Source organism: Mytilus californianus, unplaced genomic scaffold (genome assembly GCF_021869535.1).
Source record: "Mytilus californianus isolate M0D057914Y unplaced genomic scaffold, xbMytCali1.0.p SCAF_2, whole genome shotgun sequence".
Taxonomy (NCBI): Eukaryota; Metazoa; Mollusca; class Bivalvia; order Mytilida; family Mytilidae; genus Mytilus; species Mytilus californianus.
Window position 1 is genome coordinate 15,730,420 of NW_026262668.1, and position 17,693 is coordinate 15,748,112.

The 17,693-nt window shown below is 32.3% G+C and overlaps 1 protein-coding gene and 1 long non-coding RNA gene across 2 annotated transcripts; both read left to right on the top strand.

Moving 5' to 3' along the window:
* Positions 1 to 1,960: 1,960 nt before the first annotated feature.
* LOC127729335 (uncharacterized) lies at positions 1,961 to 5,213 on the top strand. Its single transcript, XM_052237093.1, has 3 exons — positions 1,961 to 2,231; positions 2,884 to 3,039; positions 3,589 to 5,213. Exons 1-3 carry the CDS (start codon positions 2,033 to 2,035, stop codon positions 4,812 to 4,814), a joined length of 1,581 nt encoding a protein of 526 aa, XP_052093053.1. The 5' UTR covers positions 1,961 to 2,032; the 3' UTR covers positions 4,815 to 5,213.
* A 4,127-nt stretch (positions 5,214 to 9,340) lies between these two features.
* Positions 9,341 to 13,685, top strand: LOC127729336 (uncharacterized). The gene is made up of 3 exons (XR_007994591.1): positions 9,341 to 9,604; positions 10,769 to 10,930; positions 12,348 to 13,685. It is a non-coding gene; the product is annotated as an uncharacterized LOC127729336 (long non-coding RNA).
* The last annotated feature ends 4,008 nt before the right edge of the window (positions 13,686 to 17,693 follow it).

The window sequence follows — 17,693 nt, forward strand, 5'->3', positions numbered from 1 at the left end:
TCGTTCCAGCGATTATAATAAATCTAATATAAAACACAACTTTTCGACGAAATTACTATAAACTCGTGACCGAATACGCTTCCGTAATATTCGTATGGTTGTATAAAATATCTTGCTCTTTAATGAAAAAAATTAATGATTGATCATCTGAACGTGAGACTTGTGTCGCCTCAATGCTATATATGTAGGTGAAGGTATGTTTCTGTTAATTAAACACACCAACATAATTATATATCTGTAATATTGTGCCAGCAATTATGATAAAACTAATATGGATCCTGTTAACATTCAAATGGAGTTAACAATTTTGAAATCAGACGAAAAGGAGTGTGCATGTTCTTATATAAACTACATTATAAATGAAATTTATTTACCTTGTACTAACTCTTAACTTAATCTATAATGTTAAAAGATTTGGTTTTTTTTCTAAAATTCTCACAGTAATCTTCAAATATAAAATAATTACAAACTAATTATAGTTTAAAGATTATTTTTCCTCCATCTAGATGTTTCGTTAGATCTTATATATAACGCGTATGCGAAGTATATTTGAAAATTAATACTTTGTAAAAAAAATAATTTTGTCTCAAATCAATTAATTTATTGTAACATTCGTGAGAATTTAATTATAAAAAAAGTACATATATAGAATCATAATTTTATAAAACAAATATGTACCTTCAACTATGAGCAAAACCCATACCGTTCAGTAAGCGATAAAAGACCCACGCGTGACATAAGGCCTGATTTATGGTCAAAACGGTGTGGCGCACAGCATTCAACGAAAACAACTGACTATCAGGCTCAAGACATGGGACAGACACACACATAATGTGGCGGGGTTAAAAATGTTTGTGAACACTTTATTCTCCCTTTACTTGGGGCAAGCATAACACAAGAACAAACTAATAAAGTCAGTTGGAAAATGCGTGACTCATCAGATTTGCACCAAGTACACGTAAAACTCCTAAATATTCCCAAAATTTACTAAAACTGTTTAAAGCCAATTCTATAGCTAATACATAAGTCATGTTTTCCGAAACTTAACTATCAATTAGTACACATCAAATGGATTTAGTGTAAAGACTACATATTCAGTATGAGATAAGCATGACCTTGTGCAATGCCAACATAAATATCGACAGGATGTAGAACCAAAAGTGTTCATAACGGTATTTCCATATTTGTTTAGTCATGCTTTAATTTTTTTTTTAAAGCAAAATCAATTATAGTATCAATGAAGCCAATATTCAAATATTTTACAATGTTTAATTAAAAACCTTTCAGAATAAGTTTATTCAAAGGATCAATAAGTTTTCATGGGGTGTATCTTAATTTACGGATTCTATAAACAAAACCTCTCAAAAATTAGATGTGATATCCATTGTAATAAGGTTTCTATAGGTACAGCCATCATGATTTCCAAACGAAATATTTGTTGACTCTCTTTACTTTACATGATGACATTTTCATCAAAAATTATTTCTTTGGTACTGAGAGGAAGTTAGAAATTTGAAATTGTTTATAGTTTTTTTTCAATTTTTATTTTTTAAAAGGTAGTGAATTTACTATTGTTGTAACTTATAATCGTTAATTTGCAATATGATAATTATTTCATGTAATATTCTATACAAATAAAGAAACATTCATGATTACTATTGTTTAAAACAAAACCTATTACAAAGTCATTTCACCATGAGTGCACATAAGAAAGGGCATGTAAGAGGGTCTGAATGGGGTTTACAGAATAGAAAATAATGGGTAAAATATGCAGAGTAGAGGGCAAAAACGTAAAGAAAAGAGAAAAACCGACAAAATAAAATAATGAATAGAGAATTATGGGGTGCTCAAATATAAAGACTAGAGAATAATGGGCAAAATAAATAAAGAGTAGAGAAAAATGGTCTAAAAAATTAAAGAATAAAGATATGAAGGAGTCCCCCCCCTTTTTTCCCCTATCCAGATCCTCATGTAATACATATTTACTTTTGGTTAATACCGGAAGACACTATATAATTTATTAGAAGCTAGTATGGAGTGCAAGAAACGTTTACTGAGGCCTAAGAGTATCCAATTGATTGCCACATATGTCGGCTTTATTCTATACTTGGCATGTTTTGCTACACCTGCATGGATTGTGTATTCTGATGGTATCGTAAAGAGAACATCAGGCCTCTTCCAAATTTGTCTGGAAAATGGTCAGAATGACTGTAGTGCTTTGGTAGCAAAAGGTATGTGTTACTTCAGTTGCACTGATACAGTAGGATGGAACAAGGTAGTTTTTTATTTGGCTCGATTTATGCAGTGTCGTATCTGGGAATGTCAGGAAGAAGGGGACTCATAAACAGAAAAAAAAACTTATAGAGGTACTGGGAACAGAGCACGGCCTCTATTTCAAATAAGATAATATATCACTATATAATATTTTTTATACATTTGTTTATGTATTATTCAAAGCAAGGTTGTTCTGCCCGTTTCGTAATTAATCTTTAATAATAACTGTTAATTCACTTCAATGTATCACAATTTTGTCATGGATTCAACCACTTCACGTTAAACAAACAACGATCAATCACCATATCAATCATGGATTAAACACTATCACTGCTCATTTAAAGACTTATATAGATTCGGTAAGCTGGGTTGTTATTCAATGTGGCAGTTATTCGGCGGATATTCAATTTTCGATTGTAAAAAGAACTGCGAGTTTTTGCTCCTTTTTGAAAGCCTCACTGTGACTTTGAGATGAAGAACAGCAATAAAAGCGCTTTTCCTTTGCTTTTTTTGTGTTTTTTGCTGAGCTGAACATGTACTGATTTTGTGTCTAGGATGGATACCCATATCCTTTCTTTTCTATCAAATGTAATTATTTTATCATTTCAGATAACATGCTTAGGACAACACAACCTTTAGGATGTCTTGGCTTAGTAGCTTACTTTTGTTTCTGTGTATCTGCTACACTTGCACATTTCGGTTCAGACAAATGGAAGATGTTGAAAGGAATCAAATTTCTAGCCTTTATCAGTGCCTTATCAGCTGGTAAGATCTGTCTAACAACCACACTCTAACTTAAAAAACAAAACTGCTGATTTTGTAATCATAAACAAATGAATGCGACAATCTAAAATTGAATGAAAATAATCATATTTTCTTATTAATGAAAACAGTTATTATCGCAGCAGCAGTTGTAAAAAAAACCAGCATTACTATAAAGTTTAAGAAGAAAAGGGAAGATCATTTAATAATATATATTTAATTGTACGTTTTTATCGTAAGAAAAACCAACATTACCAAACGTTTTCTCGCTGCGTTGAAGACCCATTGGTGGCCTTCGGCTGTTATCTACTGTTTGGTCGGGTTGTTGTCGCTTTGACATATTCCCCATTTCCATTCTCAATTTTATGTTTCATTCATTTTTTTTACAGACTACATGATTAATACTAGACATATAATTTTACACTATCACTTTTTGGAGGCCTACACAAAAAAATATCAAAACAACATTTTAAATTCACCAAAAATCTTTATACAACTGAATTTTGTTGATGTCCTACCTCAGTCAGATCTCTTCTCTTCCTTTTGTTCCAGGAACATTTGTTGCAATAGCCCATCTCTTGATCCTTCAGAGCAAGGTAGAATACAATTCAAGCCTGGGATACAGTGGTATTATTGGAGTGATTTCTGTTTTCATAGCGCTTATTCTCTGTCCGTTTTATATATTGGATGGAATGAAAGCTAAAGGTCTGACTATCAAAAAGAAACCTTTCTCACCTAACATCCCACCACAATCCTATCAGCACGAGGATACATTTGCCTGGTCGGACGGAATGAAAGCTAATGACCGGACTATGAAAAATAAACATTTCTCAGCTAACATTCCACCACAATCATATCGCCACGAGGACTCGTTTGCCTGGTCGGAAACTAAATTCTGTGAACCCGTAAGACATTGTGAACCTAGCGAGCCTAGTGTCAATGAAACTATTGAAGAAGAATCAAGTACATCGCCTAAACTTCTTCCATACAAACCAACCCCGATTCTGAAGGAACCTACATTGATTGATTTAGAACTGGATGCCGACGATTCAATAGATGAACTAGAAAAAGACGAGGAATTGGATGATATTAACCTAAAACCTTCTCGTACTCTAGTCCCTCTTAAATCTGCAACATCTTTATACTTTACCAATAAAGGCTTTACTCCTGACTTTGATGATGACTTTTATGAGTTACTGTCAGCAGATCCATATCGATATTTACAACCAGTTACACCACTGCCGGAAAATCTGACCGAAACACCCCAAACCCCCGTCCTGCCATATGTTCAGGAAACAGAAATGGAAGACAAAGGACTTGAGTCTCCGGATCTTACATGCCCGACTCATGAAGCTATAACATCCGAAAATACCACTGATTGTGAAGCGCCACCTACTCCCGTTCCGCCATTCATACAGGATTGTGAATTTAAGGACGATGAACTATGTTCATTAGGTCGTTCAGCATGTTCGACACCTATATCTGTAACATCCGATAAGCATGACCTATCAGTTTATGAAAGCGAAAATGAAGACGATTCATTAACAACAAGCGAAGAAAACAGTGAAAAAGGGGAGACAACAAGAAATATGGACAAAAACAAGAATGATTTCAACAACGAGCAAAATCATGAAAATTCTATTTATTTTGAAGATAAGGAGGGCGATGTTGAGGATATTACTTCAGATAAACAACCTCCGCGAAAAGCTCTGCCTGTACCAACTTTAGATTTAATACAGCTTTATCGAGATGAAAATTCAGATACAGAAGATTTTTAAAGATACATTGTTTTAAGTATAAAAACGAATTGTATAAATAAAATTAGACAACTAAGTAGTTTAACCAGTTCAAACTCATTTGAAAGACGTCAATTCATTAATTTTGATTGAAACTTCAGGTTTGAGAATATTTTAACCAAAGTATATGTTAGATAAATGCAGAGTATGTTTTGTATGATACCTGTTTTCTTTTGATTTTGGACTTAATTCTATCAGCTATTGTACTGTTATTCATAATTTCCGAGACATTTTGCTCCTATTGATATGACTTTTTAAAACAAAAATAATTCACATGATAGAAACAGAAAGTAACAACATAATTTCGGAAATACGGATCAATTTTCTTATCTTACGCATCGAATTTCTACTCTTTTTTGTTTATTAAAGTGGCAATCTTAATATGGTCTCCAAATATTTAAAAAATACAATAAAAGTGGATATGCACACGAGAATGAATTCCAAACATACCTAGTAAAGCATTTAAAAGAAATACCCTTTTGATAAAAAAATTCAATGATCTTCAATGCTGCATGTATTTAAAACTCAATAAACAAAAACACAAAACACATAGTAGTAAGATTTTAAAGAAAAGGCAACATTTCAAAACCAATCATGTCGATGCTATAAACATAAAACAATCACAATGGAGAAACCATGAAACATTAACCAATCAAAATAGAGATATTAACCAACTACAATGGAGATGAAGACACAAACATAAACCATTCACATTAAATGCTAACATTAACCAATCACAATGTCGATAGTAACATTAACCAATCACAATGGAGATACAAACATACCATAAACCAATCACAATGTCAATAGTAACATTAACAAATCACAATGGAGATAGTAATATTAATTAATCACAATGGAGATACAAACATCAACCATGATATTTTTGCAATAAGAACAGACGTTCCTGTATATTTTTGGTTTATTATTGGCTATTTCACGTATATCAAAAGAAAATGATAACACTAAATTTGTCATTTTCTTATATACATATAGGGTTATTTCATCTGTTTTAATACTTATCTTTAGATTTTCATATTGGCAAATCACTATGAGAGCAAATCGTGATGTGTTTAAAATTAGGTTTCATGCTAAAAATTTGGTAACATAAGTATTATATATACTTAGAAATTTGTTCGAATATGAATTATTTTGTAAATTACAGATCATATTCAGATTAATAATAATTCAAAGTAAATTTCAATACAGTATACTTAAAGTGCATACGATTTTGTTCAAATAGTATTTCATGATTTAAATCCAATACCTGTATACTTCTAATTATTTGTTGTTTCTTGCGATCGTTCAAGATAATTATGCAGTTATTTGAACTCACTGATAATAGGGCCTGGTTAATGAAAGAACTATAATTTTGAAAAGACTTCTCAACAATAGTTTAAATAAAAGACAAAATGGATAAGCGTTGGATCGTTAAAAAGATACCATTCACACTCCGGGTTCGTGGTATCTTTTTAACGAACCAATACTTATCCGTTGTATCTACATTACATATTGCTCACAAATTTTAGAATCTGTGATCATACACTACTAATTGAAATTGGATACAGAAGTACGAAAATGCGTTAGATAGATAGTTGAAGACTGTAATTCGACCTTAAGGTGTCTTTATTTGTCGTTGAGTTGTTGTCTCAATAATTTAAAATTCTCATCTCCACTTATTCATAACAGTAAAATTTATTTACACTGTTTTTCTTGACTAGGGGCGAATAAGAGCTTGAAATATTGTATAACCATCTGTCGATTATTGACCTCTTTATGTTGTTTGGTTTCTGTAGGTATATCACACATCTCCATTTATCAATGAATATAAAATATATTGTTCAAAATTGAAAAAAATCAATCATGTCTTCATTTATCATGCAGGGGCCTGTTAATCGAAGGTGTCCTAGAAATATGTTTCTGAAACATACTTTACCCCATGATTTATGATGGACTTAGGACTGTCTTAAGGCATGATTTAGGATGGACTAAGGACCGTCTTAAGACATGATTTAGGATGGACTTAGGACTGTCTTTAGACATGATTCAGGATTGAATTAGGACTGTCTTTAGACATGATTTAGGATGGACTTAGGACTGTCTTTAGACATGATTTAGGATTGAATTAGGACTGTCTTTAGACAGGATTTAGGATTGAATTAGGACTGTCTTTAGACATGATTTAGGATTGAATAAGGACTGTCTTTAGACAGGATTTAGGATTGACTTAGGACTGTCTTTAGACATGATTTAGGATTGACTTAGGACTGTCTTAAGACATGATTTAGGATTGACTTAGGACTGTCTTAAGACATGGTTTAGGTTTGACTAAGGACTGTCTTAGGGCATATCTGAGCATGAACATCGAAGATTTCTTACTAGTATTTTACCTAGGATGTCCGAAACGTTATCCTAAGTGTTGGAGTAATCAAATAGCAAAATAAAAATAATATATATATATATTAAGATAAAACAGAACAACTTATTTGTAAATAGTGAAACTAAATATATATTTTTGAGTGAGTTTAATTCGAAGTGTCACGGTTTTAGAACATTATGATTTAAAGAGTTAAAAGGGAAATCTCGTGCATCTTTTATATCAATGCGGAGTACATGAATTATTTTGTGTGTGTTTTAACTTTTTTTAAAGTAAATATTCTTTATCATTTTAACCTTTTTTCATCTACTTAATGCGATTTGTTTATATATGATGCCTCTCTATTCTTATATACATGTAATATTTGCCACTGAACGTGAGGCATTATGAAACCAGCAATGATACAAAAATAGGAAGCTGTGGTATGATTGCCAATGAGACAACTATCCACCAAAGTTCAAATGAAGTGGATGTAAGCAATTATAGGCAACCGTACAGCCTTTCTGTTATCTAAATGTTATTACAATAACAGTAGTAAATGTATATATAATATATAATAAAGTTTGAATGTACAATTATTAGATACATATTAGTTATTATCTTTATAATAATACTGGTGATAATTCTAATTTTCTTTATTAATATTTTTACTACTGGTGAAATTCGATGCATTTTTATTGAAGTATTATAATAATTTTGTGTCATGAATGGATACCCCATATTCGTTCTTTTCTTTACTTTCATATATATATACTACTCTTATTTTAATAACTTTTGGATAAGAGAAAAACACATCAAATAAGTGAAAATGCATTAAAATATTAAAGAATATTAACTAAATGAAAAATTAAAATTAAAAAAAATGGGTGGTCCATTCCCCAAGCGCCTCTGCTACGGACGTGATAATCTATACTTGTGTATACTATCAATATCACGCAAATACATGTAGTTAAGAGGGTTAATATAGTCCCTAAGCGGTCTTATTCTACAAATATTATTTGTACTGCTCCCTAAATAAACATATATAGGCGGCGATCGTATTTGATTACAAATTAACCAGCATAGAATATATCCTACAGTTATGGAGGACATGTGCTATTCCTAATAGCGCTTCGATAAACAGGCCCCTAGTCTTTTGAGTTTTCTTACTTGTCAATATACCTTATCATTGCTTTTATTTCTATCGTTTGTGTATTGTCCTTTACATTTCTGAAGTTGTTTCCTTTTAAATTATCAGTGTTATTGCTCAACTATAATATTTATACATCCCTACGTTAGAAACTGTTGTCTTTGAATTATTTTTGAACACATTGTGCTATTGAAATGTGAGAAGTCCTGCAACATTCACATGTGGAATTTACTTAATTTCTATGAGAAGGAGTCACAGGAAAATGAGAAAAAAAAACCCAAAAAAACGTAAAATAAAAAATATGTTGTATTGCGTTAAGAAGTTCATGCTGATCGATTAACTTTATGAAAATAGATATTTAAACATTATAATGATAAATAAGAAAACCAACGACAAGGTTTCATACATGTGACAGAGTTGTCAAGACACAACTGGAGATTTGAAAATTTTCAGCTGGGGTTTGAGCCTCATAACTGGATTTTTTTTATCGACATTTTTATCGACGTTTTCAGTGTTCATTTTGATAAACAAGATACAGAAATAGCACTTAGCTATAACATAATGCTATTAGAGAAAAGTACAGTTAAATAACAAAAAAATATGATTCTGCATCAAAGAGAATTTCAACATTAATGTTAAGGCCGGTAATAAGTCGATAAATGAACTCCCTGCATCAACGTTAACCTAGTATGCAAGAACAATAAATTCTAATGACTTTGTTCCTTAAAAATACGGTCACATCAAAACAAATACGTATACATAGTTATTTAAAGAGATATGTCAAACGTACCTTACTTATGGGATCATCAAACGTTTTGAAAAAGAGGGAATTTAACAATAAGTGAAATAAGTATTAAATACTAAAAGGTTCTCTACTCGAGTTATCATCTAGCTTTTGTTTCACTCTAAAAGTTTTCAATAGATTTCGTGTCAATAAAACAATTGAACTCTTCAATGTACAGTTTATGTTTTCCTTGACTGCTTCAATTGTATTAAATATATAGAAAGTAATATTTAATAACAATTTTGTTGAACTAGATAAATAAGAGAAAATGGTTTGCTTACCACAGAAGCCTGCTTCTACGTGTTTGAGAATCATAGCCTTTCTGCTGTCGCTAGGAGGTTTAGTCCTCTGTATTGTATCGTATTTCTATCCAGCTTGGACTAAGTTCAGACACAATGGCGTTACTGGATCCCTTGGGATTCATCAAATGTGTGCCCGTGAATCGGATGGAGAATGGGACTGTAGAGATATCAAAGGAAAAGGTTAGTAAAAAAGTTTAACAAAAATACCGAAATTCAAGGAAAATTAAAAAAGGGGGAAGTCCATAAAAACTGACAAAATCGAACGTTATCAACCAACAGAACGAATGAAAAACAGCTGTCATATTCCTGACTTGCATGGTACAGGCATTTTCCGAAGAAAATGGTGGGTTAAACCGGGTTTTATAGCTAGTTAAACCTCAAACTTGTATGAAAGTTGTTTTATAGTTCCGTTGTATTGACGAATTGGGTGAGCAACCCAATTATTTTGTATTATTTGAACATAGAACGTATCTGATATATTTACTACCGGAGACAACAGTAGAATTGTTTACACTGTACGTATTGACTATACAGTGTTCAGCATATATGTATTGTAAAATATCAGCTGTGAGTCGCACTATGAAGCTTTTTGTCAGGTGAGCACAACGAACGATTTAAAAAAAGCCTTCATATTGTGTCGAGCGACTGATAGTTTACAATATCAATATGACGAAACAATAAATTTCCTTGTTTTACCAGCAAATCGGAATAGGACATTTTGTGTGGGACCAAACTTTTTAACATTCGGCAAAACACTTAGACGTCGTTGATAAGTTATTAAGGCTTTTCAAGCATACCGGCGTCACAAATAGGATATATACAATTTAAGACATTTTGGGTGAATAATATATATTCTAAAACACATTGAAGACTGTAAAAAGGAAATATTGGTGATTTATAATCCTACTGAATGTTAGTCAAGTCTGAATTAATTAATATTTGCTCTTTTCTGAGATATAAGTTTTCTGAATGTTTAATAGATTCGTTATAGCTTGTTCTTCTGAAAAATGTGTTGGCTCCTCTTTGGTTATGATTGTTCCCTTTGTATTTCTTATATAATCTTATCTTGAAAATTAAAAGCGTCAGTCAAAACGAAGTAATACTTCAAGTAATTATTTTTTTCTCAAAATCTTATGTCTATATGCAGATGAAACATATCTATGTCATAAAATGTATTTAAAATAACCATTTTGAAGCCAAAAATAGGACCGGAGTAGTACACCTTTTAATTACGAAGATGACGATGGACATCGTGATATGTTAACAATAACCAACCCTGACTCTTCGACCGAGGATAGCTGATAACGCGAGTTTTCATAAAGCTATATTTTTTTTAAATTTCAGACATGCTTTTTTTCCTGTTCCAAGCCTCCTTCTCCATAGGAATAGTGGCCTATACCATATTTGTGATCATAGTATCGATGACATTTTGCTCCTGTTGTATCAAAAGTTCCAGGGCTGTCGGAATGACGAAGTTCTTTGTTGTGATTGCTGACCTTATTACATGTAAGTATATTCAATTTGATAATTGCTACTGAAAGGTCAATAGCGATTAAAATGATACTTTGCATAAGGTCTAAAAGGTTGCTTTAATTACTTTAATTTTTTTATTCGCGGATACAAAATGAATTACTATATAAAATTTAGAAGATGTGGTATGATTGCTGATGAGACAACTCTCCAACCAAAACCAAATTACTTAGAAGTTAACAGCCTTAGGTCACCGTACAGCCTTCAACAATGAGCAAAACCCATATCGTATAATAAGCGACAAATGGCTCTGAAATGACAAATGTAAGACAATTCAAACGAGTAATAAATAATTGATTGATTTATGCACAAAACAATAAACGAAGAACAAATATGATATACAGTAACGAACGACAACTACTAGTCTGTTGATTAAAAGAAAACTGCTTTCTGGATGCAATCAATGTTTTAAAATTTCATTGTTGTTATAAGAATTGCATTGAATTTTATAAAATAATGTAAAGAAGCAGCGACACAAAAAAGAAACGGTTGAATATCTAAGTTTTCTTTAAATATTTGATTGATTGTTCCTCGAGTGCGGGGACATGGGTGCATTCTCCTACCATATCAAACTAAGAGTAAATAAAAAATTTGCTGCTTTTTCCGACGAGCATAAGTTATTTAGGAGGAAGAGCAATGACTATTAGGCTAAATATAAAAAATATGAGTGCGAACTTGGTGAATTCTTGCTGACTGTTACACTGTGAGCTCTGACGACCCCAGAGTGTTGGTCCAAAACAAAGTTGGGCATCTTAATATTACATGTATGAAAACGATATTGTCCTGAATATACATGTAATAATTGCCACTGAATGTAAGTCATTAGCAAGCAAACATTAATATAAAGATAGGAAGCTATGGTATGATTGCCAATGTGACAACTGTAAGCTAGATACAAATTAACGTAGATGTAAGCAACATTAGGTCACCGAACTGTCTTTAGCAATGAGCAAAACCTATATATATATATATATATATATATATACCGTATTGTAAGCCATAAAAAGCCCAACATTTTCATTCAACTAACAATAGGGGATTTTTTATAAGTAATTGATGACCAATAATCTGGTTTATTGAGACAATAGATAATAAGATATTTAGCGTAATGTTAAAGATACCTGCATTTCAACGTGAAACTTATCGGTTTGATGTACGTAAACTTTTGGCGTTGATTCCCGACAACGACACCAAATTAAGGGTGATTTTTGCTTGATTAGCGTCATATGTCACATGACTAGTTGAGATTTCATTTGTAGTCTAGTTGATTGTTTGAATTAAATTCATCCTGTCGTTAAAAATCTCACCAATAAACATTTTATCACATATTTCTCGCAGCAATATAAATAAGAGATGTATTTTATTGTTGTTTTTTTTTTTATTTTAATTTCAGTCAACTGTTTGATGATTGCCATTGCAACAGGTCTGAAATCAGATTTCTTGGGAACATTAAGAATAAGTTATGGTTGTATCATGTGCCTAACAGCATTCGCCATTGCAGTTGTTTTGTGTCCTTTCTATCTAATCGATGCAAAAAATACCGCGCGACGATTTAAAGAAGAGAAATACAAGAAGTTCTCTAATATCCAGGAACCCATGGATCCAGAAACTATCACCAAAACAAACCAGTTGACTCCAGATATTTTATCAGAAGAAATGAAAAACAACACCATTTCTCCTTCGTCAACTCATATGTGAAATGAAATAACGTTTTTTTCATACTTGCGAAATATCATCAGTCGAAAAATTTTCCACAAGTGATGTATAAATTATAATATGACTTTTATAGAAGAAGTTACATTGGTTTAATTATTTGAAATTATCGTAACAGTGTACAGTTATCTACTTGACTCCATCTAATTATTTCTTTATATTCATTGTATTTTTGTAAATATTGTATATAGTACATTGTACTGTTTTATGTTATATAGTATTACAAGACAAATAAGAAATTATTGTAACATTTTAAGATTTCAATCTTGTATTTGGTTGGTCGCTAGAAAATATAGGGAGTTGCAAATATATTATAAACCTAAGAAATTTGCATATGTTAAACCCCTCCACATTTTTGCGCCTGTCCCAAGTCAGGAGCCTCTGGCCTTTGCTAGTCTAGTATGTTTTTTAATTTTAGTTCATTTATATGTTTTGGAGTTTAGTGTGACGTCCATTTTCACTGAGCTAGCACACAATTTTAGTTAGGGGCCAGCTGAGGACCACCTCCGGGTGCGGGATTTTCTCGCTGCATTGAAGACCCATTGGTGGCCTTCGGCTGTTGTCTGCTCTTTGGTCGGGTTGTTGTCTTTTTGACATATTCCCAATTTCCATTCTGAATTTTATATGTGTATGTTGAAACTACCAAAATAAATCTTAAGATGTAAAAATTGCTATCCGGTTACACTGTCAACATTCCAATAGTGTCCACCAACGCTATAGTATATGATTTTTATGCATTTACTGTATAGATTGTTTGTAATATTTCAAATTAAAGAAAAGGTATGAAAGAAAGAGTCACGTTGTCTAATAAAAAGGTATCTTATTTCACAATTTCAGTGTTATAGGTAAGAACTATCCAGAATAAAACCCAGTTCTTGTTTGAATTTCTAAGTTATTTTGCCTTTAACTTTTTATATTTATCGACATCTGTAAGGTTGCTACCCCTGTAACTATATGCGTGTGGCATCAAGCTGAATGTTTTCAATTCTATCTTATAAATAAACATTATGAGCTTTTATTGGTCTTATAAAGGACATATATAATGTTTACAGAGTGAACCGAACGAGTACGTTTCTAACTTTCCTTAGAATGTTGACTCTTTAAATAAGATTCTTTTATTATAAATTTGACATGGTCTTGCCAACATCGTTTATTAGAGAAATAAACGACTGTCAAAATGTTTAAGTTTTTGGTTATTCAACTTTAAAAGGAATTGGTAAAGCTTATTATATATATAATAGTGTTTTCCCCTAAAAATTATCATAGTTTAACAAGGAATTTCTGAAACCAATCAATGTATTTGATCTAAGTTGCAGCAGCTCAAGTCGGATTATCAGCTACTTAGTACAACAAAGTTGAATATCATCGACAGTGTTAATTATATATAACAAAAACAAAAGAGGACCCTTTAAAAAAAATCTATTTGATCAGTTGATATTGGTTGACAAAAAACTTATTCAACGATCGATTATATATTGACATATATACTCACTTTGATATCAGTTTCCCTTTTGAACAATATATATGAAACTGGCACGAAGTCAGATATCAGTCATTGACGTCACAAAAGACTTATTGAGCGTTTAAATCTTTATGTATGTTTATGGTATATATATTTGATATGGGTTCGTTAAGGAAAACAATAAGATAAATCAATACTTACAGTGAGCTAATTATAGGTTTGATACATTCGTAAGTAAGAATTGGATATCGCTCAATATCATCTGGAATCACTTTTTATGAAAATAATTATAAACTATTTTTTTAGTTTTATTTCATATCATAATCATTGAAATGAAACAAAGAAAGTTGAAATCTAACGATATCCTATGCGCGAGTTTTTAAGCATATTTCTCCTATAGTACATATTATTTTCATATGTCATATTTTTTTTTCACGAAGTGTCAGCTGAGAAGCTGACTAATACGAAACTTCTGCATGGTAAATATGAAATTTTAACACTTGTGACTCCCTTTGTGCCGTTTTATAAGTGAACAATTCCTTCTTTCTTTATTTCATACCCATAATTCACCGAATACATGGTAATGCAGACAACATCACGAAAAAGACAAATGAAAAAGCCTTAGGTAGAGAGGAAAAGTATCCTAATATTTGTTAAGCACTTGTCTTCACGTGACTTTTTCCATATTATACTCCATTTCTGAGAAAAATGCGGTAGCAATGTATAACAAACGGATTTTGATGGAGTGCATATAAAAAAAGTCATAACAATAATAATAATAATTAATAATAATAGTAACCGGGATAGATCAACCTTGGGCAACTAACGACCGGGATAGATCAACCTTAGGCAACTAATGACCGGGATAGATCAACCTTAGTGCTTCGAATAATTCAATGTTAAAAACAGATATTTGATTTTTTCGCTGCACCGCACTGCACGTGTTTTAATATACAAAAAAACCTTTTAGTACAATGGGCTACAATTGTAAATCTGTTGACCAGCAGAAGGAGATAAACTCAAACTGCATCGTGTAATCAAATTTTGATAGATTGGTATTTTTAACAACATAAACGGTACAAATGGTATGCACAAGATGCGCATTTCGACAAATAATGTTTTTTCAGGAAAGCTGAAGGCCAGCATATCTGTGAAAGGGCAAAAACTCTTGGACAAACAGAACAAAACCAAATAAAGAGTTGTGGTATGATTGCCAATTAGACAACTATCCACCAGAGAGGTATGATATAGAAATAAAGGAGATGTGGTATGATTGCCAATGAGACAACTATCCATCAGAGAGGTATGATATAGAAATAAGGAGATGTGGTAAGATATAGAAATAAGGAGATGTGGTATGGTGTAGAAATAAGGAGATGTGGTATGATGTAGAAATAAGGAGATGTGGTAAGATATAGAAATAAGGAGATGTGGTATGGTGTAGAAATAAGGAGATGTGGTATGATGTAGAAATAAGGAGATGTGGTATGATGTAGAAATAAGGAGATGTGGTATGATGTAGAAATAAGGAGATGTGGTATGATGTAGAAATAAGAAGATGTGGTATGGTGTAGAAATAAGGAGATGTGGTATGATGTAAAAATAAGGAGATGTGGTATGATGTAGAAATAAGGAGAGGTGGTATGATGTAGAAATAAAGAGATGTGGTATGGTGTAGAAATAAGGAGATGTGGTATGATGTAGAAATAAGCAGATGTGGTATGGTGTAGAAATAAGGAGATGTGGTATGATGTAGAAATAAGGAGATGTGGTATGATGTAGAAATAAGGAGATGTGGTATGATGTAGAATTAAGGAGATGTGGTATGATGTAGGAATAAGGAGATGTGGTATGTTATAGAAATAAGGAGTTGTGGTATGATTGCCAATGATACAAGTATCCATCACAGAGGTATGATATAGAAATAAAGAGATGTGGTATGATTGCCAATGAGACAACTATCCACCAGAGAGGTATGATATAGAAATAAGGAGATGTGGTATGATTGCCAATGAGACAACTATCCACCAGAGAGGTATGATATAGAAATAAGGAGATGTGGTAAGATATAGAAATAAGGAGATGTGGTATGATGTAGAAATAAGGAGTTGTGGTATGATTGCCAATGATACAAGTATCCATCAGAGAGGTATGATATAGAAATAAGGAGATGTGGTAAGATTACTAATGAGACAACTATCCATCAGAGAGGTATGATATAGAAATAAGGAGATGTGGTATGATTTCCAATGAGACAACTATCCATCAGAGAGGTATGATATAGAAATAAGGAGATGTGGTATGCATGATTGCTAATGAAACAACTATCCACCAGAGAGGTATGATATAGAAATAAGAAGATGCGGTAAGATATAGAAATTAGGAGATGTGGTATGATATAGAAATAAGGAGATGTGGTTTGATTGCCAATGAGACATCTATCCAACAGAGAGGTATGCTATAGAAATAAGGAATTGTGGTATGATTGCCAATTAGACAACTATCCAGCAGAGAGGTAAAACATAGAAATAAGAAGATGTGGTATGATTGCCAATGAGACAACTATCCATCAGAGAGGTATGATATAGAAATAAGGAGAAGTTGTATGATTGCCAATGAGAAACTATCCATCAGAGAGGTATGATATAGAAATAAAGAGTTGTGGTATGATTGCCAATTAGACAACTATCCACCAGAAAGGTATGATATAGAAATAAGGAGATGTGGTATGATTGCCATTGAGACAGCTATCCATCAGAGAGGTATGATATAGAAATAAGGAGATGTTGTATGATTGCCATTGAGACAGCTATCCATCAGAGAGGTATGATATAGAAATAAGGAGATGTGGTATGATTGCCAATGAGACAACTATCCATCAGAGAGGTATGATATAGAAATAGGAGATGTGGTATGATTGCCAATGAGACAACTATCCAACAGAGAGGTAAGATATAGAAATAAGGAGATGTGGTGAGATACAGAAATAAGGAGATGTGATATGATGTAGAAATAAGGAGTTGTGGTATGATTGCCAATGATACAAGTATCCACCAGAGAGGTATGATATAGAAATAAGGAGATGTGGTATGATTGCCAATGAGACAACTATCCACCAGAGAGGTATGATATAGAAATAAGGAGATGTGGTATGATTTCCAATGAGACAACTATCCATCAGAGAGGTATGATATAGAAATAAGGAGATGTGGTATGATTTCCAATGAGACAACTATCCATCAGAGAGGTATGATATAGAAATAAGGAGATGTTGTATGCATGATTTGTAATGAAACAACTATCCACCAGAGAGGTATGATATAGAAATAAAGAGTTGTGGTATGATTGCCAATAAGACAACTATCCACCAGAGAGGTATGATATAGAAATAAGGAGATGTGGTATGATTGCCTATGAGACAACTATCCACCAGAGAGGTAAAACATAGAAATAGGAGATGTGGTATGATTGCCAATGAGACAACTATCCAACAGAGAAGTAAGATATAGAAATAAGGAGATGTGGTAAGATATAGAAATAAGGAGATGTGGTATGATGTAGAAA